Source organism: Periplaneta americana, chromosome 13, assembly GCF_040183065.1.
Source record: "Periplaneta americana isolate PAMFEO1 chromosome 13, P.americana_PAMFEO1_priV1, whole genome shotgun sequence".
In the NCBI taxonomy this organism is placed as follows: domain Eukaryota; kingdom Metazoa; phylum Arthropoda; class Insecta; order Blattodea; family Blattidae; genus Periplaneta; species Periplaneta americana.
Window position 1 is genome coordinate 159,481,600 of NC_091129.1, and position 26,885 is coordinate 159,508,484.

At 34.9% G+C, this 26,885-nt stretch overlaps 1 protein-coding gene across 1 annotated transcript in view; it reads left to right on the forward strand.

Moving 5' to 3' along the window:
- Positions 1-12,727, forward strand: part of LOC138712573 (neuropeptide SIFamide receptor-like) — a 154,065-nt gene extending 141,338 nt beyond the window's left edge. Inside the window, exon 2 of the mRNA XM_069844520.1 lies at positions 8,455-12,727. Coding sequence (XP_069700621.1) covers positions 8,455-9,214 — 760 coding nt within the window. The 3' untranslated portion in view covers positions 9,215-12,727. The remainder of the gene's footprint in view (positions 1-8,454) is intronic.
- The last annotated feature ends 14,158 nt before the right edge of the window (positions 12,728-26,885 follow it).

Here is a 26,885-nt window from a genome sequence, read left to right on the forward strand (position 1 = left end):
TTGACAAGTATTAAAAGAAATATTAGGGGTTTTTAGAACAGTCTTCTGATTCGAGCTTAAAAATCGTTTTTTTTTTACAACAGCCCTGTTGCAATCTTGTTGCATGCATCACTTATTATATCCGTTGGTTCTCGAATTTCAGTACAAAGCTTAATGCAGCTTACATCAGCATACTGGTTTGAGAGTATATTTTCTATTCTGGTCTTCTTGAAGAAATAAAAATATAGAAGTAAACTTAATGTTGATGTAGGATTTCGACATGGAGCAGTGGTCGTCAACACTCGCTGGAATGGGTATCGGGTAAGGAGTGTATCGGAATATGCACTGTAGCGCAGAAGGGAGAGGGAGAAAGCAGTCTTATCTGGTGCGGGTGATCAGTGGAGAGTAGCCTGTAGCAGTAGACAAGGACGCTATTTTCCGCACTGTTAAACATTTTCATGTCGTAGCTCCTATGATATTCAATCAATCGCGCTGTAATTTTTAGGATTCATATATAAATGTCTAAGGAAAGCACAGAAAAATTTCGAAATCAAACTCTTTTTTGGAAAGTGAGAAACAAATATTAACCTCGAAGTGACCTGTTCAAAATAGAAATTGACACTCTCAAAAGTTGGTAAGCGGCAAACTCTTTTATTTTACACTTTAAATGGGGGACAGAGCTAGATGAATGTTTAGAAAGAATGAAAGTTTGTTTCAAAAGTGGTTGCTATTCAAAATCTTTACTAGTTTCCGTGTTACGGCGAGTTAAACAAAGAAGTATTTTCGCCTGGCGGACTTCCGTTTGCACAGAAATAAAATTTTGTCTGTTATAACTACGGAATCTCATAGAAATTATGGCGCTGATTTCAAATTTGTTTTCGAAATGTTTTCATTGCTTAAAGTTTCCGAGTTAATCATGAGTTTTGAAATTTAATAAAGATTGTTCTATTTCATAAACAACATTTATGCTGATTAAACACTAGTATGACGTATTTTAAAATTCAGAAAACTGAAAGAATATCATAGTCGTCTTAATAGTTATTATTTTTATTACTGTCACTATTGTTGTTATTATTACTTACTTGTTATTAATTATTGTTTTTATTAGTTGTGTTTATTATTAATTGTCATTATTGAGTGTAATGAGTTACCACTGCCACCGGGTATATACCCATTTGCAGTGTGAATACATACATACATACATACATACATACATACATACATACATACATACAAATGGCTTTTAAGGAACCCGCAGGTTCATTACCGCCCTCACATAAGCCCGCCATCGGTCCCTATCCTGTGCAAGATTAATCCACTCTACCATCATATCCCACCTCCCTCAAATCCATTTTAATATTATCCTCCCATCTATGTCTCGGCCTCCGCAAAGGTCATTTTCCCTTCGGTCTCTCAACTAACAATCTATACACATTTCTGGATTCGCCCATACTTTTTGTTATTATTATTATTATTATTATTATTATTATTATCATTATTATTATGTAAACTTAGCTGCCTTGAATCATTTTCCTGCGATAGCACAAAAGCCATTCCATTCAAACCCTTCAAGGTTTCATATTTCTATCTCCAATTTTTTTTTTTTTCGGGCACTTTTACATAACTCTAAAGTAAATTTGATCCGTGCATATTTTTTCTAGAAATATAATTTTGGCAGATATTAAATCACGACATTTTTTAAAATTCGTTTGTCCCAATTCCTCGGATTTATCTGCCTCCGGTTGTAATCGTTCATATTATTTAGTCTTGGACTCAGAAGAAAGGTAAAAATCCCAGTGAAATAATGAGATATGCTATAGTCCCGACGCTGTTATTTCAGGCGTGACTCCGCCTCTTTGCTTACGTCTTAGAAAGTGAAGGCTCTATAAAGTCTAGGTAAGTAGTATCATTCGCCATTTTTGTTATTTCGTTGCCGAGCTACCATACGAGGAATCTATTTGCCACACCGTTAAACATTATCATGTCGTAGCTCCTATGATAATAAATCAAACGCACAGTAATTCAGCAAATAATTGAGCGGCAAATAACGTCTTCGTGTGCTTTCTGCGAACGCCAACGAAAGAGTCAAAATGGCGGGCGATTATATTAAGTATTTATCGAGCCTTAAGAAATGAATCAGCGAATCACAATACGCACACGTTTAAATGTAGCCGACCTGCAACGCGATTGGCTGCCGGAAATTAGAGCGACGGGACTATACATATCAGGATTTGTGGCTTGCCTACTTGTTGGCGTAATTTCTGGCACGAACGAAACCCCGCCACTGGAATACTGCATACCCGCCAGCAGCCACGGAGTATCTACAATTGAAGACCTCCCCTGAAAAAGGATGTAACATCACAGTCTAGTATATACAGTCACGAAGCTCAATACGTAGTAAATATGCATCCATAGATAGTTGCTAACCACTAGGATCGCTACTATTGCCTCATCAGAGACAATGCGAAATAGTACCTGCACAGTCTATTGTTCCTAGTACTCTCATGAACTCAAGCTTCGTGACTGTATATACTAGACTGTGGTAACATCAAATTCTTGAAAGATGTAATGTGGATGAAAAAATTGATTTGAAACCATTTATTTCAATGGCTGAATAAGCTTGTATCCTTGTTTAGTCAAATTGTTCTGATAGTAAATATAGGCCTAATGAAATATGACTCTGAAATTATTTTCCTTTCTCCTGAAACATGGATTACAGGTTTGTTGGTTACATTCTTATTGCGGGGAGGTCTTCAATATAGAGCCAGATTTCACCAAAAAAAAAAAAAACATCAACCGTACCACTGGTAGGTCTAAAAAACTGATATCATATTTCAGAGCAAAGACATGATAAGTTATAACATAAATAACTTTGTATTTATGTATTTTCAGAATATATTCGAAAGCTGAAACTGAAATTTAATATCGCTGTCAATTTACTAACAATGTTTAAATCAATACGTTATGCAAATGTTTAATGAATAGAACATGGTTACTTACTTACTTACTTACTTACTTACTTACTTACTTACTTACTTACTTACAAGGAACCCGGAGGTTCATTTCCGCCCTCACACAAGCCCGCCATTGGTCCCTATCCTAAGCAAGATTAATCCAGTCTCTACCATCATATCCTATCTCCCTCAAATCCATTTTAATATTATCTTCCCATCTACGTCTCGGCCTCCCCAAAGGTCTTTTGCCCTCCGGCCTCCCAACTAACAATCTATATGCATTTCTGGATTCGCCCATACGTGCTACATGTCCTGCCCATCTCAAACGTCTGGATTTTATGGTCCTAATTATGTCAGGTGAAGTATACAACGCGTGCAGCTCTGTGTTGTGTAACTTAATAGAACATAGTTAAGAGAGTGAATCACAATAGTAATATACGTTACAAGGGCGGTATGTTGACGTTTTCATGGTCGAGGAAAAGATTGAAAAAGCGAAACGTAGTTGAGCTTTTTTAATTTCCGAGAACATGAAAACAAACATACCGCTCGTGTATCGTACATTATTTTGTGCAAAGATCGTTTATTACATACCTGAAAGACGAATTTCTAATTAGTTGCAATGAAATCTCCATGTTGGTTTCTGTTTAATGACGGCAACTTCGGAAAACCAAAATATCTTTCTTCAACATTGTTGCTATAAAATGTTTTCTGTGTTTACTATACTCCAGCAGGCCATGATATACGTCTGTCTTTTTTTCCCCCAGTCTATAAATGCGAACTTAAAACAAACGGTAAGGTTATGTAATGATTTATTTTTCATTTTAATATTTTAACAATATTATTTATATAACATATTGCAGTAATAACATCGGCATCTGGAATCTTCTTGATTTTTTCACGGCTTCCTTAATGTTACTTGTATCAGGAATGCAATAAGTTTCGTGGAGTAGTAGACTTTACTTAATTTTTGCAAATATTTAAAAACAATAATTAACATTGCAATTTAGGTGAAATTGTAGTGGTAAGTTTCCAATTTATAATTATTACTATGTTAAACGTCTCTAAAAATAATATGTTAAAAGCCTAAAGCAGTAAAATGAATGTCGCGCTTAAGCGGTAAGAAGAGGGAAATTGTTATGTGTGTTACGTTGGGAATACTGAATGTGGTATTTCACACTTACCGCGTATTGGCGTATTGGTTCTGTGCACAAAACACTCTGAGGGTCTCGAAAATGAACTATGAGCTTCAAGACTTCCGTGATACTTGAAAGTTTGGGACCCACTGCAGTACAGTATTTGTAATGCTCTGTTCAATCTTGGAAATTTCTTTTAGGCTGCAAAATTCAGCGAGAGGGTTGTTATCCTTTATTCTCCTTTCTGTGAAGGCCATGCTTCGGACTTTCAATAGGCCTGCATTGGACCTGTGAATTAAATGTAATACATGCTTTACTCACCCTACCATTCTGTACGAAGTTTATTGATCGCGTAAGGGCAAGAGCCGCCACTGCTCGCATGGGAAGTAGGCGAAACACTGACATCGCCGATCCTCACCACTTTAATCTTTCCTTTCAAACGGATAAAGCCTACCTGTGAGATAGAAATAGTAGCGGTACACGCAGAATACACGATCGCCCGTATTGACGTTTCAGCAGATCAGTTGTGCTGCTTTTGTTGTACCTTTTTCAACAAACTCCGCGTCTGGATTACACTTAAGTGATTGCGTTTCAGATTGCCATGAATATGCCCGAGTGGTTGCAATTATACCGATAGCTGTGAGTAAGTCCATTAGCTGGCGATTTGTCTCCAGAGCTATGGCTCCGCTATGGCTATTTCGCTCTAGATGTGAGGATCTCGTAAGAGCAGTTCTTAAAAGGCTAATGTGGCCGTCTCTTTAGTGTTGCCAACTATTACCAGATATCACCAAAGAGAGTATAATAATAATAATAATAATAATAATAATAATAATATACTACCAGCAAGAACGATGTCTTGCTTATTTACTTATTTACCACATCTCATCTTTGAGTTGGAAGTTGTTTTCTAAATGGTTCAATAATTTGTGAAAGAGTAATATTTTCCTCCTGGATCTCTCGCACATTATATTAATAACTAGTAGATTAATATGATCTAATATTACAATTTTTTTATCTGACAACATGAAATTCATTGCTTTGACTAAATAGGAGACCTAACCTAAAAATTCATTTTTTGTATCACGTGAAATTATTACTATAAACTCCGAAAACCTAATGCCACTTTGAAATGTAGGCCTATGCTTGAGAATATTTACTGATAATAATTTTGCTGTTCTAGTTATAATTGCTGTCTCCGTGCGCATAATTTTTTTCATTATCTTTTTTTCTTCAGTCCAATAAACATATGGACTATAGAGTCCTGAATCATAGCCTACTCTGAATGGCACACGCTTTCTTTCTTGGAGGAGTCACTGCCATGCTACTTCCTCTCTTTGACATTATTGCAATAAAAATCTAAACACGAAAGAAATTCATTGAAATGTGAAATGAACCACAACTCAATGCAACACATAAAATAACTATTATGTATTAATATTAATACTAATATTAATTAATTGTTAGTGTGTTCAAATTTCACTAGCTTCCAGTAATCGGCTCAGAAATCTAGAACAATTTTAATTTTCAGAATTTGCACTACCGACAACTGCTGTCACTGCTGCCAATATAACAGTTAGAAAATCACTGCCAGTTGTAGTATTCGAAAGAAGTTGGCAAAAAAAAAATTCAACTTTCAAACTAGAAAATCACCACAATCTACTAGCATATGTAGTAACAGGGGAATAATGGTTAGGTTTCACCCTTAGGGTATGAAGTAAGCTGACCCGGACTATATACGGTTTCTTTACAACGCTCAGCCCAGGTTGAAGCCATTTGCGCTGGGTTGATTTGGCTTCAAACTGACTGTGATGATCGTCACTCATTTAGAAAACAAAAGAATGCCGATGAAACATTATGGCAGCAAAACATCGTGTATTTAAGAATTTCCAAGAAATAAATGAGCCTACGAACTTTCAAAAGAATGGCGATGAAACAAGATGCCTTGCAAAATATCATTGGTTTAAAAATTTTCCGAAAATAAATGATAAACTTTAATTTTGTTCATTTAGAAAACATAAGATTGACTATAAAACAATATAGCTGCAAAACATCGTGAAGCCTATTTAGAAATTTCTCACAAATAAATGATGAATTTTAATTTCGTCCATTTAGAAAACAACAGAATGACGATGAAACAATATGGCTCCAAAACATCGTGTATTTAGAAATTGCTCACAAATAAATGATGAATTTTAATTTCGTCCATTTAGAAAACAACAGAATGACGATGAAACAATATGGCTCCAAAACGTCGTGTATTTAGGAATTGCTCACAAATAAATGATGAATTTTAATTTCGTCCATTTAGAAAACAACAGAATGACGATGAAACAATATGGCTCCAAAACATCGTGTATTTAGGAATTGCTCACAAATAAATGATGAATTTTAATTTCGTCCATTTAGAAAACAACAGAATGACGATGAAACAATATGGCTGCAAAACATGGTGTATTTAGGAATTGCTCACAAATAAATGATGAATTTTAATTTCGTCCATTTAAAAAACAACAGAATGACGATGAAACAATATGGCTGCAAAACATCGTGTATTTAGGAATTGCTCACAAATAAATAATGAATTTTAATTTCGTCCATTTAAAAAACAACAGAATGACGATGAAACAATATGGCTGCAAAACATCGTGTATTTAGGAATTGCTCACAAATAAATTATGAATTTTAATTTCGTCCATTTAGAAAACAACAGAATGACGATGAAACAATTGGCTGCAAAACATCGTGTATTTAGGAATTGCTCACAAATAAATTATGAATTTTAATTTCGTCCATTTAGAAAACAAAAGAATGACGATGAAACAATATAGTTGCAAAACATCGTGTATTTAGGAATTGCTCACAAATAAATGATGAATTTTAATTCCGTCCATTTAGAAAACAACAGAATGACGATGAAACAACATAGCTGCAAAACATCGTGTATTTAGGAATTTCTCGTAAATAAATTATGAACTTTAATTGGATAGAATAGATGGATGGATGGATGGATGGATGGATGGATGGATGGATGGATGGATGGATGTGTCGTGCCCGTTTACTACTGGACACCAGTTATGTTATGTTTTACTTGTGACACTAATTTATACTAATTTATATTAATATAAAGGGCTTTAATTTCAAAGTTCCGCGGTGTAAAGAACTAGGCCTATTTATTTCAATTATCGCTTTAATTTAAACAAAAAAGAAGTCAATTCAGATATTGAGAGACAAATTTAAAACCAGAATTAATTATATTTTATGTTTCACCCCCCCCCACCTCCCCCAAACTCCCTTTGAAATTTCAAATGAGTCCCCTTTATCTTGAAGGAGTATTCAATTGGCAGCAACATTCGCTTATAAATTTCACATTGCCTACTCTCCGAGAAGTATTACATTGTGTTGAAGATCTTTCCATGTTATTTGTTTGTGGTAGGCATATATATATATATATATACAGGGTGTAACAACTTTAATGTTTAGAATTTCTGGAACATGTTCCCTAACACGTTCTACGTTGATTAAACCTAACAACCTATATCCAAAATTGAGAGGTTACAGAGATAACAGAGCTGGAAAAAATAGAACTTCTTGCAGCTCCAAGCATTATACCGTTTATACAAGGCCTATTTTATGGCATTTCTAAGTAGAGATACATAAGAAACATTTGAAAAGCAGTGAATGAAGGAAATTTTACTTTTAAGAGAGATTAAATTAAAATTGTTTAGGTTGCTAAGGAAACGAAACAGACAACAGTTTAAAATAACAGTTGTGAGAAAAATAAACCGTATTGTGACTAGTCTTTTTATTGAGTTTTGACCTTTAAAACACGCCTTTTGTGTACACACATCAGAATACGCCGACATAGTTCATGTGTATGGACTGTGTGATGGCAATGCAACAGCAGCTGTTTTGGCATATCAAGCACGGTTCCCAAATCGTAGGATTCCTAATGCACAGGTATTTTCACGTGCCTATTGGCAAATTTCAAGAAGTACAGTGTTTGGAATCTTAAGGACATTTTTTTCAACTTTGCACTGCTTCTTTCATACTCACAAGTAGTTGATATTAAAATGTAATATGGTACTAATAAAAATAATGACATAGACATGTCACTTTCGGAAATTGGTGTTACTTCTTTCAGTATTCAGCGATAAAATTAAACTAAAAAATTTAACTTTGGGGTACAAATAATCCAAACCTATAGAAATTTGGATTTAGGTATGTTAGGTTTAATCGACGTAGAACGTGTCAGGGAACATGTTCCAGAAATTCTAAACATTAAAGTTGTTACACCCTGTATATAAGATTTCCTCAGACGAATTAGGCGAAGCAGTGACAGATAAATGTAGCCTATCTGTGTTAATGATGCTTGGTGATTTGTCGGGCAGGTTCCTGGCGATTTGGTGGCCGCTCAAGTGCCAGATCACCAAGCGGCGGGCCCGCTTCATGATCTTCGTGATCTGGGTGATCGCCCTCACCACCACGATCCCGTGGGCACTGTTCTTCGACCTGGTCATGGTGTTCAACGACGCCCCCGACGTGCTGCTGTGCGTGGAGGTGTGGCCCGACGCCCTGGACGGCGCGTTGTACTTCCTCATCGCCAACCTGCTGTTCTGCTACATCCTGCCCATGGTGCTCATCTCGCTGTGCTACATCCTCATCTGGGTCAAGGTCTGGAAGCGCACCATCCCCACCGACACCAAGGACGCGCAGATGGAGCGCCTGCAGCAGAAGTCCAAGGTCAAGGTGGTCAAGATGCTGGTGGCCGTCGTGATCCTCTTCGTCCTGTCGTGGCTGCCGCTGTACGTGATCTTCGCCAGGATCAAGCTCGGCGGGGACGTGGAGATCTGGGAGGACGACATCCTGCTGGTGGCCACGCCCATAGCTCAGTGGCTGGGTGCCTCCAACTCCTGCATCAACCCCATCCTGTACGCTTTCTTCAACAAGAAGTACAGAAAGGGCTTCATCGCCATCCTGAAGAGCAGGCGCTGTTGCGGACGTCTCAGGTACTACGAATCGGTTGCCATGTCCTCCTCTGCAAGCATGCGCAAGTCGTCCTACTACGTCAACAATAACAACTCTTCTACCAGGCGTCCTCCGGGCCAGGACACTTCCGTCTCCTACATCTTCAACAACACGGGGGTCTAGGAGAGAGTTCAGGCCACCACTGTCTAGTGGATTGGATTAGCAGAAATTTGTATTTCCCCCGCCATAACCAGGGGGGAATGGTGGCTCTAAAAGGGGGGAAGTCCCCTTTTTAGCGGTCGTTTTGCAATGGCGATGACGACCAGCCGTTGTTTTGCAGTTGTCCGTGGCAGAATGCTTTGTGCGTGCTTGGGCTCGCGGGTTTCTTGCGGGGGAGTTTTCTGGGCGAGCGTTTGGTTGTTTGGCCCACGAGCTTCGTTGGAGGCGGGAGGAGAGTGACCCGGTCTCGAGACAGGTTGGTTGCGAGAATAACACTTTGAAAACAACAGGGTAACATTAATGTTCGTTTGCGTGATGTACCTCTACATCCACTTAGCAATATTTCTGTTAACTCATTTGACTGTATTCGGCTCCTCATAATCTTCGTCAGACTTTTAAAACACGATGCGGAATCGTTTTCAAATTAGTTGGTACTGTACTGTGTTATGATTTAGTAAGTAAAACTCTCATACATAACGTGGTATGTGTCTGTTTCATAGTTTTGTTGTGAATAAACTATAGTCTTTATATATCAACTTGCTTTCGGAATAAGTGTCTAAATATGGGTTTAGTTGTCCGTTTTTGAAATGCATCATCATAAAATAATAAAATTAATCACTAATAATATAAGTAGACTTAAAGTTGTTATGATGATTAAAGGCACAACAAAGTAATTATGTAGTTCGTTGCTTTAGCCACCTACGGATCACGGCGCTGATGGTTGGAAGCCATCGGCCTGGATCAAGAAGGCCGCTTGGTTTTGTTTGTTGTTGCTGTTTTGTACTCGCGTTTGATACATTCAGTATACTGTTTGGACAAGGCACTGTTGCTTTGTGATACACACGTAACAATTTTAATGTTCTGACTAACACTAAGAAACCTGTAGTTAAATTGTATTGTTGCATGCATCTATAAATTGCACATTAGTCGAAGACTAGTGTCTTAAATATATACATATAATATATCACCTCTAACTTAGCGATACATTGTAATGGGAAGTTTGAATTCTCTTTCTGCCAAGTGATGGTTTGAGAGCAATTCTGTATTTTTTGTTATTGCAGATTTTAATATCGACGACACCGACATCTTTTATATAAAAGTGTAAGAATTTTTGGCAGAACTATGATACAGGTTCACGCATGTAAAAGCGAATCGAACTGTACCCTCGTACCCTCGGTTGACGTGGCACGGATATTGACTTTGTTCTCTCTGTTCTTGTACGAAATTACAAGAACTGATCATTCACAAACTGTGATATATGAAAGGAAAATGATCTGACAATGAGGCCGCAAGGTTTCCCCTTCCAGATTGGACCTATGTACTGCAAGCCCTTGACACTTGGGCATGTCTATGAATACATTAATGCAGACAGCTTGAAGATGTCCCTAGAAGCTCGTGCCAAGTTCTGGTCTTGTCTACCCCCACCATAATGAAGTCTCCGTACAGCTAGACGAGTGTCACATGAGTTGCTGCTGTGTTAATCTTGCATATGACACCGAAAATGTTGATGTTATATGAATTCATTGTTTCAATATACCTACCCGATACGCAGTTCAACTGCTATCACAAATCTTATGTGTAAGAAAAATCTTCCGCTAGCGCACAAAAAGTGTTGAAATTGTTGCATCACAATGAAGTGACCTTATTGTAGGCGTGAATTTTAAATGTGTTTCATTTTTCAAGATATATTTTATCATATTTGATGTGTTAAGTTTATACATTTCTTGCTTAATTGCGTTAAAATGAGTAAGTACCTCATTCTAGACAGTCCTAAGAAGTTTGATGTTCAGTCAGTTAGACAGTTATTGTTGTCTGTATCTCTGCCGTTGTATCAGTACATTGTGCTACTAATGCTATATACTAAATTTATTTATCTAGATACCGACGCAAATTTTTAGGAATTTACGAAATATTTAAAATCATTGTACTCCTTCAATGTGATAATACATCTATAAATCGAATACAAGAGACATGTTTACATGTTAGATACCACCAAGTCGTAAATATAAACCACATGTCAACATGAATGTTAATCCTAATTTATTTTGTGATATTTCAGCGAGGTTTGATGTTTAAACTGTGAAATGTTTTAGCGATAGTATATAAGGTTAAATAGGAAATACTGTGTTTTCAGGTGGATAATCTGTGGTTCAGTAAGACACCAGAATTATATTTCCTCATACTGAGCTTATAGCTACTGCATTGTTGAATTCCCCGCTGAGAACACACTTCGAGTCCTTTCTATGGGGGCCAGTATACATTATATGAGTAGAGGAATAACTTTGAAGTTCTCATTTTCAGAAGGGTAATGGGGAATGCGTTGATAACGTTATATTGTTCCTTATTGAGAGTACACGAATTTCTAATATGTAACTGCGTGTTGTGTTTTGTAAGAAAGCACCAGGAAGTGTTACAGGATCCTCATTATGAGTAATGAAAAATAAGTCCATTGAAATGAGTTCCCGAAGTTGACAAAATGACAAAGCGAACGTAACTACAAACAAGTAAATTATTTGGCATCTATTTTATGTATTTTTTGCAGCTTTCTATGTTACAGTTGATCGTTATAATGACATATCTGTCATAGTAATTACTTACAACAGAGTCTTCAGTTCCGTATGCCATCTAAGTTATAATTCCTTGCTATGTTTTGTTTAAGCTTCTTGTTAAGTATGTATAATTTTGAACTAGTTTCAGCTATTAATACTTGTATTTTGCATATGATTTCAGAGCACCTAAGAATAAACGCAACTCAGGAGGTTTTAGTTTAAAACTTCATTTTTTCAACAAGCGTCACATATCATGATAACAAAAGAAACTTCTTCTATCTCTGTCATCAGTTAACTGAAAGCAGAACAATATTTTTTTTTTATTCCGATGAAGTGTGTTTCTCTGGAAAGACAAGAAATGAACAGTTGGAATTAATTTTGTATCATTATTGAAATTATTCAAACCATTTTGTATATTTTTTTAGAGCGTTTCAATGACTTAGAAAGTCACCTAAAATTTATTTTGACATTTTGTTATTTATGAATTTTAAGATCAGAAATAAATGTTAATTCAGACGATGGTATATTATTTCAATTCCCCTGATATCTCGATTTTGACTGAAAGATCAGTCGGCTGTGAGAGATATCGAAATGCGTTTATTGGACTTTGAAGGAAAAGTTGAAGCTACTCGTGTAGGTCTACAATACATGGAGACTACTGAGTGTTAGACACACGAAGTCATTTTCAAGGACAAGATAGTATATTATACAGAGTGACTCGGATCTTGAGTAAGAGGACAGCCAGTGAAGTTAGAAGTCAAGTTCCAGGATTAAAAAAAGAGGCAGTGACTGTGAAGTCGATATCTCTGTTAGATGACTACTAAACCCCTTACGAACACACACACACAAAGCAACATTTAACAATGACATTACAGTGAAGGGTGACCATGAATTCACCTTCCTCATCGCCTGACCGCACGTACCTCAGTTGCAGACTGTCATTTTGGACGAGAGTATTCCACTAAGATGCCGACCTTTTTTTATTTGATTTCAAACAATTCGATCATCTGGTTCTCAGATCTTAGATATGAACTTCATCATGCCTTACCAACGATTATGTTCGGTAACAATATTGCGGTTGATTTCCTACATTATAAAAGTCTGGTAAATTCACTCTTTTCTCAACAAGGAATTATTTAATTTGTAACTCACATAAAATTCACTTGGCATGTCAAGTAATGTGTTGTCAGTTTTTGATATTAAAGCTGATTAGCGGGAAAAGAATACTAGTAACTACCGACCAATAGGAAAATTCAACTGCTAACAAAATAACTAAGGTACCGGTATAATAATTTTTGTTATTTTTCGGTTTGTTGGTATACGTCCTATATGGTACACGTTATAAATTCGTGATCCAAAACAGGGTTATTCGAAGAAGGCTGCAAATAACTATGCATTGAACCTGAATCGTGGCTCTTACCTTTACCGCCACGAAAAACATTGCTTTAAGCACATTTAAATTAAATTTATTTTCAAGTTATAAATATTTCTGTATTATTGCCATATAGGTGCATTCTATGTAATTAAAATTAAATTATAGATAATTCTTTACAAAATGTCTTAGTAATATCACGTCCTCCTCATAATTTAATGTTGTTCTCGTACAATTTATTTTTATTGTATGACATCTCTATATTTGAAAATCGTAACTATTCCTGTGTATTCTCTTTATAATAAATGATATATTTTTTTCCATAAACAATTCTTAGTAACTCTACTTTCCCTTTCAGTAGGGGTAACTTTAAGTAGGCCTACTGTTCGCATACATTATCGAAACTAAGCGAAGTTACCAAAATTATTTCTAGAGAACAATATTTAATTTTTCTGAATCACAATAAAATTAGATATTATTCTCTAGAAATATTTTTAGTAACGATATTTAGTTTCGCTAATTTGAAGTATATTTTTCTCAAGATTAGTTTTAACGTTTGAAAAGTTTTTATATTAACTTTGTATATAGTTGATATCCATACATTCTACGTATATAATTAATATAAACCTCTAAATTATTCTCTGCAATATGATTAGTATATTCACTTCTCTTCAGTGATTTTAAGTATACTCTAACTTCTCGAAGAATTTATAGGACGGTTTCTGTATTGGTATACCATTACCATGCCTACTCATTCCACATAATTGTAATAAAATTACACAGTCATTTCTATAAACATTTTGTTTTCATATAAATTATTTTCATGTCACTAAGTTTTCTGGACTTTAATATTATTTGCATGTACATTCAATACAATAATTTAAAAAATAAGAGTTTCTCGTACAGACGGCATTGTCGTAAGTAGAAGGGTAAGGGGAAAACAGGGAATGCCACAAAATCGATTTATTGAGAAAATCGGTTTTAATACCTGAATATTTTAATCAGTGCATCAAATGTTCAACATTACAGACATTTCCACATGTAAACTCTTTGCGATTGGACAGTTCTGTAACCCCAGTTGCTCTATATACCATAAAATCGCTGAAAATTGACATTTCTTTGTTCACACTTTATTCTCCGTATCTTCCCGTAACGCTACACAGAATTTATTTCCTCCAGAAAATATCGGAATCAAAATAAAGACGATAATTTCTTTTCGTAGTTTAAGATCTTTCCCTGAAGAACTATTAAGTTATTTGAAAAAAAAAAACAATTTCACTGTGTTAATATTTAAATTGTGATGTCATTTTACCTGATTGACTAGTTTCGATGAAGTTTATTTCATCCTCTGGATTCTAGTGAGTTCCCGCGCTATCTTCAGGCTTCTTATTATGGTGTTTGGGGCGTATTCATGATTGGTAGTGTATCGGAAAGGGTATGTGTTCTATGCATTTGAATGTTGAGGATATGTTGTGAGTGTGTGTTTTGTGTGCCTATAACTTTCGTAGTGTTCTAGAGTATCGAGTTTCTGTTTTTTTTTTTTTTTTGGTTGAATGTGTAGTATTTTCATGTCAGTTTCTTGAATTGTTGTGTGGTTTAGTTATGGCTGTGATATATTCTTTGTAACGTGTTCGAAAAGATCTTCCAGTCTAGCCAATGTAGAAGTCATTACAATTCTTGCATGTAGTTTGTATACATCTGTTAAGTTGGATTTGTTTGTGTGTCTTTTATGTGTATTGGGATGTTTTTGTAGTGTGTTTTGTGTTTGTATGCAATATTATATTTTAATTTTTTGAATGACGACGCAATTTTGTATATGTTTTTGTTTCCGTATGTTTATGTGTTGCATTTATTGTTTTTCTGTGTTTGTGTTGTGTTTCTTTGTTTCTTGTGGTTGTATTTAGTCTTTTTCATTAAGTTGTCCATTATATTGGGGTTGTATTCATTATCCTGTGCTATATAGTTCATAGTGTGTATTTTTTCATTATAGTCTTGTTGATTCATAGATGTATTGGATTAATCTCTGTACCAAGGATCGAAATGCTGTGTGTTTGTGTTGTGTAGGTTGATTAGGGATGTTGTGTATATATGTTAGCGTGGTAATGAGTTTTCTGTATATTTTGTACTTACAGGGTGGCACACGAAATGTCATACCATTTATTTTACACATAACACGTATTGATTTGTATTAAAGCTTTACAAAATTATACAGAATTAATAATTAGGATTTGGAATTTTATCTCTAATGCAGAACATGTTCCATATAACCGCCGTTTTGCCTCACAACCTCTTGCAAACGAACCCTTACATTCGTCACCACTTTTCGACACAAGTCTTCAGATAGCGCACGGCACAACTCCACTAGAAGGGCTCTGAGCTGCACCTCATTTTCTGACCTCCTTCGCTACACTTTCTCTTTTAAGAATCCCCATAAAAATAAATCGCACGGATTAATGTCCGGGCTGTGAGGCGGCCACATTTTGCCGCACCCATGTCGATGTGACATCACACGAAGATCAAACACCTCGTGCAGGTAATCCAGAACGGAGTTTGCAGTGTGTGGACGGGCTCCATCCTGCATGAACCACTGAGTTTTCATAGTGAGACCTTTTGCCATGAGATGGGGGATAAAACTGCTTTCCAACATGATTTTGTATCTAACTTGGTTGACAGTTTCATCGAAGAAAACCGGACGTATGATTCCGTGGCTCGAAATTGCGGCCCATACAGAAACTTTTGCCCCAAACATTTCTTTTTAATGCAGAATGCAAGGAGGTTCCCTCGTCTAGAATCGAACGTTTTGTTTATTCACAACACAGAACAACTTTCACCTTTTGTTCACCCGTTGTCCGCCATTTCACAAATTGATGTTTGTGCTCGTAGCTATGGTTACGTCCGAATTGTGATGCTACCTATCGGATTTTGCATGAATTTCGGCATCCACTAGCGCAGTTATAAACATCGAAATTACAATATTAAAATTTTAATGTGATAATTAAATGGTATGACATTTCGTGTGCCACCCTGCATGTTTATTGTCTGTTACATAGCGCGGAACTCACTAGAATTCAGATGATGCCAAAAACTACATCGAAAGTAGTCATTCAGGTGAAATAACACCACAATTTAAATATTACCACAGTGAAAGTGTTATTTATTTTAAATAATTTAATAGTTCTTCAGTTACGTATGTGTTACAAGAGTGTAATTAAGAATGAAGAATTGATATCTTTATTTTTTAATCTAACAGAGAACTGGTACAAAGTACAGTATTGTTACAGCAATTTACAACCACAACGTAAAACACAAGTAGTTCTATTACATACACGAAATGACAATTAATATATTAAAGTAAGGTTCGGAGGAATCTTAACCACTCTGAAGATGTGTGCTTGAATTTGGGTCCAAGTTAAATATTAAAGTAAGAATGGTGATATTATATATTGGAATCGCGACACTTTTTGTATGACATATCCAGAAGTTGACAGAACCAGAGATGCGGCATGCGAATAATTTTAATGAAATAATTGTGATATGTCACAGTTTGTGGAAAACCTCATCACTCCTGTGCCACAGTCATTCCGAGTTTGAATTACCTAGTACATATTAAAATTAGAGTTAACTGTTGTCACCTGTAGATTTTCGATTTGATAATAAAATCAGAGAAATGTAGAAGTCTAAGAGGTTACTTAGCATATTTCTCCTGGTAACAAATTGCGTGGTACCGTGCCAGTTTTGAAATTTAAGTGGTCAATACGGTTATTTGTGACCAGTTTACATTACAAAGGGATTTGATTTCTGAAGATACTGATATAAATTGAAATGGAGTTTGGAGATATGAATTTTTAGGCACATACAAGTGTGTTAGAACGTAGTTATTTAAGTAAATAGCACAACAATAGTAATAATATAATAATGGTTGAAGTGACGTATAATGAAATGTATTAGCCTATGATTTTATTTTCTTATTTGACTAGCAGAATAATGGCATATGTAATCTTCGTGTCTGATGATTATTATAAAACTTACACTGAAATTTAAACTTAAAAAAAATGTTTAATTTATAACAACTAATACACGGAGTCTGTGAAGACTTTGTAAATCTGTAGCAGTTTTGTGGTTAAGGTACATTTTCTGCCTCCAAGCTTCAAGAGAATGTACGTATAAATTAAGAAGTTAAACTTCCAAAAAAATTATACTTCTCTGGTTTATAAATATTTTTATTCATTATACAGTGAAATTAACACCTCACTAAATTAGAAACCAGGGATGAATTTGTTTCAATGACCAAAATTGAAGGGTTCAGAACCATAGTGGGCCAAGCGCCATTTACGAAAACCGTAGAAAACAAAAGTTAAAATGAAGTTATCATCATAATTCAATGGAAACATATAGCAAGTAATATAAGGTATACACATTCAAACTAAATGATATGTCAATCTTCATTAAACTATTCACTTAACTTTAACCTTTGCTTTCTCTGTTTTTAATAAATGGCGCTTGGCCCACTATGGCTCTGAACCCTTCAGTTGCGGATTATAACATTTCATTAGTGGAAAGTGGGTAGTAATAATTACCTAGATTTGAAGTATGAACTGTTTGCAGTCGATGACTTGTACAAATTTCTTTTTGATCAGTTATAAGAAATAATAGCAATTAATTGTTTTTATTTTTTGGGTACATTACCTTACTTTGCAGAAACTTGTTATTTTATCTCAGAGTGAAAATATCATATGTTCCTGATTGTCCTAGGACAATATGTTACATAATTCTATTTAAACTAATAAAACTGTTCAATGTACATTTCTACTTCTTGTGTCTGTAATGTTATTTTTTTATACTACACTGATTTCTGAAGACTAACACGAAGTCTCTTCCATTTACATTCTATTTCTCTCATTTTATCCAACTAACACGTGTAAATCCTATTAATTCCACATATTGTTTCAGTTTATTGAGATTTGCCTGTTCATAAATTTTGCCAAGTTCTTTTTTTTATTTTCTAGAATTATAACTGTGGAATCGTCTTGGATGAGAGATCGTGGCAATCAAACTTACACGGGCACCCGTGTGTTCAACAACCCACAGAAACTCAGTTTGCAACTTTTGTCGGAAGTTGTCCCAATCTGACTCCAGTAAATCATCCCGCGTTTGGACTCGTCTATTTAAACTTTGCTAATAACACGTGAATGAGAATGAAAATGTGATATCAATTCAGACACATGTCTCTAACACTTCCATTTCATGACAATGTATACCTATATTTTGTTTTGTATTCCTTATTAAAATTTGTGTCTGTCGTCATTGTTCGTATTGTTTATCACATCTACATCGTTTACATAAAATAATTCGGGATCTATTGCTTTGCTATTGTGGAGCAAAGTTTGTTGCTGACCTTTACTGAAAGGTTTTTGCAATCAATCGATGTTGATAAATTAAATTATTGGGTTGGAGCATAAGTTCACAGCGTCTTTTTTTTTTCATAAGTTTATTAAACACATCAGATACACATAAGAGAGAAGTTAATCATCAACAATATAATATATTCTCCTTCATTATTTACAACGATCTGCCAACGCTGGAGTAGTTTTTCCATTCCACTTCTCTAGAAATCGCGTGGTTTTGAGTTAAATAATTGTCAAGCCATGTCCGGAGCGCATTTTCATCCGGAAAGGAAGTTCCTTGAAGATTGTTCGATAATAATAATAATAATCCGTGGCGCTACAGCCCGTGAAGGGCCTAGACCGACCAGCCGGCCGTTGGACTCACGGCCACATGCCTAAGCAGAGGTGGACGATCATCCAACCAGAAGTCCACACCTGTGGAGTAACGGTCAGCGCGTCTGGCCGCGAAACCAGGTGGCCCGGGTTCGATTCCCGGTCGGGGCAAGTTACCTGCTTGAGGTTTTTTCCGGGGTTTTCCCTCAACCCAATACGAGCAAATTCTGGGCAACTTTCGGTGTTGGACCCCGGACTCATTTCACCGGCATTACCACCTTCATATCATTCAGACGCTAAATAACCTAGATGTTGATACAGCGTCGTAAAATAACCCAACAAAAAAAATCCAACCAGAATGGAGGTATCGTGTGGTTAGCACGATGATCCCCCCAGCCGTTATAGCTGGCATTCGCAATCGGATTTCGCTACCTATCGTAGCTCCCCAAGTGCATCACGATGCTGGGTGGGCACCGGTCCCATACACTGGCCGAAATTTCATGAGAAAATTTCTTCCCCCATGAGGACTCGAACCAGCGCGCATTCCGAAACGAAGATTGTTCGATAGAGAACGGAAAAAATAAAAATCTGAGGGAGCAAGATCAGGTGAATAAGGTGGGTGCGGAATGACTTCCCAACCCAGCTCCTGGATAGTGTTTTGTGTCAGGTTAGCAGAGTGCGGACGGGCGTGATCGTGGAGTAGCATCGCTTCACGCAGTCTCGTTGGTCGTTTTTCTCGGATTTCGTGTGCAAGACGTCTCAGTTGGTGGCAACAAATGTCGCACGATGGTGGAATGATCACAGTTCATCACATTTGCCAGTTGTCGGGTACACTGATGTGGATTATTGTGGGTTAATGTGTTTAAACGGTCTTCATCGAACCCCGAAGGTCTTCCTGAACGTGTAGTGTCAAAAGGAGCCTCCTCCTAAAAGATAAAACTATTTTCTTGTCGTGCTCTCTCCAATAACATTGTCCCCATACATGGCGCAAATGTTTTTGGCCACCTCCGCTGCTTTCGGCCTTCTATTGATCTCGAAAAGAAGTGTCGGAAATGTTCCACTTTCTTCACTTGACACTCCATTTTCTTGCGTCCACGGCGCCACTCACTATCTGCAAAAATGAAAACTCTTCTTCTTCTTCTTCTTCTTCTCTTCTCTCTAGGTTTCCAGCCTGTTAATCCAGAGTATCTCTCCATCTACTTAATGGTCTTCCTGGGGATCTTCTTCCGGATGGGTAGTTATCCAAACTCAAGGATAACAATTGAACTTCAAATAAAAAATGACAATCGATAAATAAACCCACAGCAACCGGAGTACCAGCACGCAAAACAAAAACGCTAAGAACTTATGCAGCAACCTAATATATTCGTTTGTTTTTCTATAATTTTTACTATAAGAAATGTAGTGTATCAACTGACTTCTCTTTTAAATCTATTTGCATACCCTTTACAAGATGGTTTCAGACATTACATTGAGACAGGCTCAAACTCAGAATAATTATGTTTTTATACTAAACCTATAAAGAATTTTAACTGTTTGAAGTGATATAAAATATTGTTGTTTCCTCTATTGTGTTCTATATAGTAATAGGATCAAGCACTGTTTTTATAATATCACATTCAGAAATCAGTGCATTATAACAATAAGAGTGTGTGAAAAATAAGTTTCTTTTAAATTCCATTAAAATATTTACAAAGGGGATAAAAAGAAGGATAATATTAAACAAAGTACAATACATGGTGGTGGTTTGAAGATAATAGCATCTGTGTCCATATGTTTCTATTGTTATTGAGAGTATTTTTAAATTTGTATTTTATTATCTAGATTTAATTATTTATTTTAAATGTATTTGCACTCGTAAATATTGCAAGATATTTAATTCAAGTCTGAGTGTGTGTGATTTACGGCAAAGAGCTCGTGACTCATTGGAAATGAACGATATGTCAGAGATACGTTTGCGTGGCTTTTCTCGCTCCGCTGGTATCTTGAAATAGAGTAAATGAAGACTGCAGACACGGCGACCCGAGGCAACTTAAATAGAAAACTACGCTTATGGCAAAAATGAGTAAGTTCCTTTTCGGTTGAGCTTTTACTCATGTCTCATAATATGCTCTGCAGGCAGTATTAGGGGCATAACATTACTTTACATTCGCTAACATGGAAATGGTTGTACCTAGGCCTAAGAATATGTTTCAACATTAAATCATGTTACAATATTTTTCCACAATTTAACAAATTGTCTTTCCAGCGAAGTCGATAAATGTAATGATCGACAAATGCTTACTGGATTGAAATATATTTGTACTAGATGTAATGTATTATATATAAGGATCTTCACAGCATCTTTGAAAAAATTCCGGTCGTATATTTTTAATATGATACAGAGTGATAAATACGAAATGGTTGTTTTATCACATGGAAACTAAACCTTTCATCCCTATTGTTAAATCAGTTTTACTCATTGAAACATAATATGCCGTAATAACATATTTTAAATAACTGCGTGAAACAAAAATAAATACTTACCTGTAGTGATTGTAGTTATGGGCCTCTGGAAATGTTTTTCGTTTCAAAATAATGGAAGTTTATATCATATCTAATTTGTTTTTAATATAAAACTTCCCTTTCAAAATTGCTTGTAAATTATTACGTTATAGCTGTCATTACGTTTTTTAAATGAAAATGACTTAATATCAATTGCACTAGGTAGCCACTGAGTTCATTTCGATTTCAATGAATGAATGATTCTTCAACTTTTGTACACTTTACATATAATTTTTTTATTAACTATGAATTATTTTTTCCTACTGAATTAATATAAATATTAAGCTATCTTAATTCCGTTAATATGGCCTTCACATAGCCTCTCTGATTTGAGAGAAAAAAACTTGAATACTTTTTTACTATTTGATGATTTCATGTAATCCCTTTCAAAATTATTATCCGCTAGGTGTTGAGGTTGTAAACTAATATTTCAGCAACAAAATAATTCGCACTGATTTTTAAACATTTGACCATTAAATTAGTTATTATTTTGCATTTAAATGTGTCAATTAATGGAACTCCTAAGATTACAAATGCGCTTGTATGAAAGTTATCGTGAAGAGCTTGAATTTTCTGTCATAAGTATGAAGACGAACGCGTCTGTAAGAGCAGGATATTTTCAAGACTCCAGTTTCACGGGAAGTTATGACTGACTGAGGACCTACGTTGCATTTATTAAATTTCGTTTTTAAATGTAATAATGTTACCATTACGCAGACACAATTTTCTACATTGCGTTTCTGAATGTGTATTTAATCTCTTAAGACATAACACGCATACTCATGTTATTTTAAATTAGAAATTTATCCCACCTCACTCTCAATTGTGTTTCAAAGTCAAATAAGTTAATTTAGTATCCAAAGACAACATTTATTACAGAATTGTTAAATATAATATTTGTTAGTCAACAGTTCGAAGACTGGTTAGAACCTCATAAGTGACACCAATAAGGCAACACTCGTAAGGCAACTAAGCCAGAAGATATCATCATCATCATCATCATCATCATCGTCACTCCGAGGATTAGGCAATTGCCCGTTCCGACTTCATAATTCATCAGCCCAACGTTTTCTAGATCTCCCGACGTCACGCCTTCCTCTTGCTTGATAATTTCTTGCTAACAATGAATATCTCTGAATAATTTCGAGGGAAAAATTGTTCCGGGGCCGGGTATCGACCCGGGACCTTTGGTTAAACGTACTAACGCTCTCCCAACTGAGCTCTACCAGACACCGATCCAGTTTTTCCCTCTATATCCACAGACCTCAAAGTGGGCTGACAACCGTCAAGCAACCAACATTGAGTGCACACTAACTCTGTGTGACTTAAATTGTGGTTTTCTGTTCACGAACAGTGACGTGTGTTATGCAAATCAAGCTTTCAGGTATAACTCCCTGTAAAGTTGATTTGAATAATTTTTCCCTCGAAATTATTCAAATCAACTTTACAGGGAGTTATACCTGAAAGCTTGATTTGCAATGAATATCTCTCCTTAATCATTCCATTCATGTGCTCAATCCACTTTTGTCTATAATTCGTGACTTCATCCAATGAAGGCTGTACTTTTAATTCTTCTCTTATATCCTCATTTATAATCCTATGAAGTTTTGTACACCCTTTAACTTGTCTGAGGAACTCATTTCCGCCGCCTGTATTCTATGTTTCTGTTTTTTCGTTGTGCCCAAGTTTCACATCCATACAATATTGTAGGAATCGCCATAACTTTATACATTTTCACTTTTGTTTCTTTTTTAATTTTATTTTTGGACGTTCTCTGTATTGTTCCACATACCGTCTGAAATGTACTTATTTTAGAATCAATGTCTCTTTCCGTATTGTAACTAATATCACAGCCCAAATATTTGAAACTAAACACCTGTTCTATACTTTGATTTTCTAAAATAATTTTGGACCTCACTGGATAATTTCCTCTAAATGCCATTGTCTTTGTTTTTCTTACCGATATCCTTAGATCATATAATTTACATATTTTATTTAATTCATGTAAAGATTTCTGTAAGTCATCTTCATTTTCTGTATTATTATTAAATTATCTGCAAACAAAAGATTATTTATATATACTTTATTATCTACTCTTATTCCTGGATTCACTAAAGCTTTCCATTTATTTAAAATGTCGTCTATATATATATATATATAATATCAAAACAAATACTGGGTGTGTGTATATATATATATATATAATAATGTGGGCGATAATGTCGTACCCAGTGTTTGTTTTGATCGTATCTGTTCTTCTGAATCCGGTGTCTATAATTATATTTGTATTTTCTTACAATTTCTTTATTGTTTCAACAAGGCACAGTGGGTATCCTTTCACTAGTAATATTTCCCATAATTTTTGTCTATTAACTCGATCGAAGGCCTTATCCAAATCTATAAATTCTATAAGAGCTTCTAAGTTGTTTTCTCTTCTCTTCTCTATGAGTTGTTTCAGCGTAAATACATTGTCTATACACGACCTTCCCTTTCTAAATCCACTCTGATTTGATTTTATTACTACTTCTGTTATATTTCTCATTCTATTATTTATTATTTTCGTATATATATATATATATATATATATATATATATATATATATCTTATAACCAGTATTCATTAAGCTAATCCCTCTATAGTTTTCACAATTCCCCCGGTCTCCTCTTTTAAATATATTCTTTATAATTGCTGTTTTCCAGGTAGTTTGAATCTCATAGTTCTGCCAACATCTATTAATTAAGTGCAGTATTCGTAATTTACACAATATTCCACTGTATATTATTAACTCCATATTCATATTATCTAATCCCGTTGCTTTCCTGGCCAGAAGATATGTAATTGTTAATTTCGTTATTTTGTTGTACCGAATATCAATCCAATCATTTTACATCCGAGAGATGTGTTTATTATAATGTAGTTACGAATTCACTGCGACCTATTGGTTTATTCTGTCAATTTTCATACGATATTTTTTTGTTTTCGAATTTTACCGTTATATTAATGCTGTGTAATGTTATTGGCAAGTTTACCTGCAGATACAATTTCACATATTAATTTGGTGGGATCAAAAAATTGTGGCTGTGAAAATTTTGCTTAAAGCATGTTCAATAGTTGGTAGTGTTCCCCCTTGCCGTATTTTTACGAAATGTTATCCCAGCTTTACACTTATTCTATGGGAAACCATGCCACAATATCATAACTGCACTAACCAATCACATTGTTATTGATATTATTATTATTATTATTATTATTACTATTATTATTATTATTATTATTATTATTATTATATATTTACAATCATCAAGGTATCTTTCATCTTGTTTTCTTTCGAAATTTATTTCTGGGAAAATATAAATTTATTTTATTTTATTTATTTTTATCGCTAGTAAGTTTGAAATGAATACAAAATAATAAATACAATGAAAGATAAACTAGCCCACTCCTGAATGAGTAAGACTCGTGCTCAGGAGGGGATTCCAATACAGACAAAAATAAAATTAAAATTGAGAGTGAATACAGATTAAATAGTGTTTAATATATTTAAACCCAAATTATAAATCCAATACATTTTTTTCATTAATTTGGGGAGGATTCGTGGTTGAAATATTATTGGAATAAAATTTGTTTAATAATCTGAGACCTTGACTCATGCTATGATAAAAAGCTGCGTTGGTTTTACATTTTCGTTCAGACAAACGCAGAGAATTCATATTTTTAGTTCTATATTTATGTATATATACCTTTCAAAGTTATTAAAATTTCTATGAAAATATTTTAATAAAATAAAATAATACATTTGTTTAATGTTGAAAACTTTGAAATGTTTAAACAACAATTCAGTTGGGTAATCTTTCTACTTTTTCAAACAAATTTTAATACTTTTTTCTTTAGTAAAATTAACGGATAAAGGTTGGATAAAATGCTAAAATGAAATAAAAAAATGAGATGCTAAGTGATTTGACACACGTGACAGAAATATTTATTGAACCATATCATTGTGGAAACTTGTGTTTGCTCTGCGTAAATTCAGATTCTTGTCCTACAAATGTTTAGAGGTTTTGTATGAGTGTTAAGCCATGTAAGCCCTCTGTCTTATTTCGAATCAAACCGTCAAGATGATGTGATATGCTACAAGTATTTTTTTAACCACCTAACACTTGTTGTTTGAAAAACACTTTATCCCTTTTACTAAACGTGATGACGCCTAATGAAGAGGTAGCGATGTCGGGCAGAATTATGATGGCACATCAGTTTTCGGAACGTGTGTTTAAAGTACCTCCCCAAATTATTGTTGGTTAAATAACGATGCTATATGGTAATGCGAAGCTTTAACGAGTAACACTATTCGGCTTTTAGATGATCCTTAGTGCGTAATTCAACGTCATGGTAGATATAAACAAGATATTTTAATCACATGTACCTATCTACATTTTGGTGCCGACGAGCTGAAGACCAAGAGGTGGGCAGCAAGTAAATTTGACCATATTTTGAAATGGTGATAAACATAAATTAATTGTAAGTTGCTGTGTCATGAAGAAACTATATTGTGTGTTTTTGTACGTAAATGTTGAACCACATACTCATATGTACACTCGCAATATGTATAGTATTTGCCTCTTGTTTTTGTAGTACGAAAAATAAATAAGTCATTTTAGAGTAATAATTCATTTTTAAAGTATGAAATGTAGATAATTTTATCGTGATCTGTTGAAATTTGAATGATTGTACCATGTAATAAAAATGATTTAGTTTTATATATATAAATATGCGCCTTGGGCTATGTCCACACGAAAAGATATGACGTGTAGCAAACTGAATTGTTTGTAGTGTGTAACAGTTATAGGTAAAGTTATATGTAGTCAGGTTGTGATGGGAAGGAATCGATTGGAACAACCGTGCAGTATAATTTTACCAGCACAAATTATTTGGAATTTGGATTTTGTGCTGGTGGAAGTAACTATGCAGTATAATTTTACCAGCACAAATTATTTGAAATTTTGATTTTGTGCTGGTGGAACTAACTATGCAGTATAATTTTATGAGTACAAATTATTTGAAATTTGGATTTTGTGCTGGTGGAACTAACTATGCAGTATAATTTTACCAGCACAAATTATTTGAAATTTGGATTTTGTGCTGGTGGAACTAACTATGCAGTATAATTTTACCAGCACAAATTATTTGGAATTTGGATTTTGTGCTAGTGGAACTAACTATGCAGTATAATTTAACCAGCACAAATTATTTGAAATTTGGATTTTGTGCTAGTGGAACTAATTATGCAGTATAATTTGACCAGTACAAATTATTTGAAATTTGGATTTTGTGCTAGTGGAACTAACTATGCAGTATAATTTTAACAGTACAAATTATTTGAAATTTGGATTTTGTGCTAGTGGAACTAACTACGCAGTCTAATTTTACCAGCACAAATTATTTGGAATTTGGATTT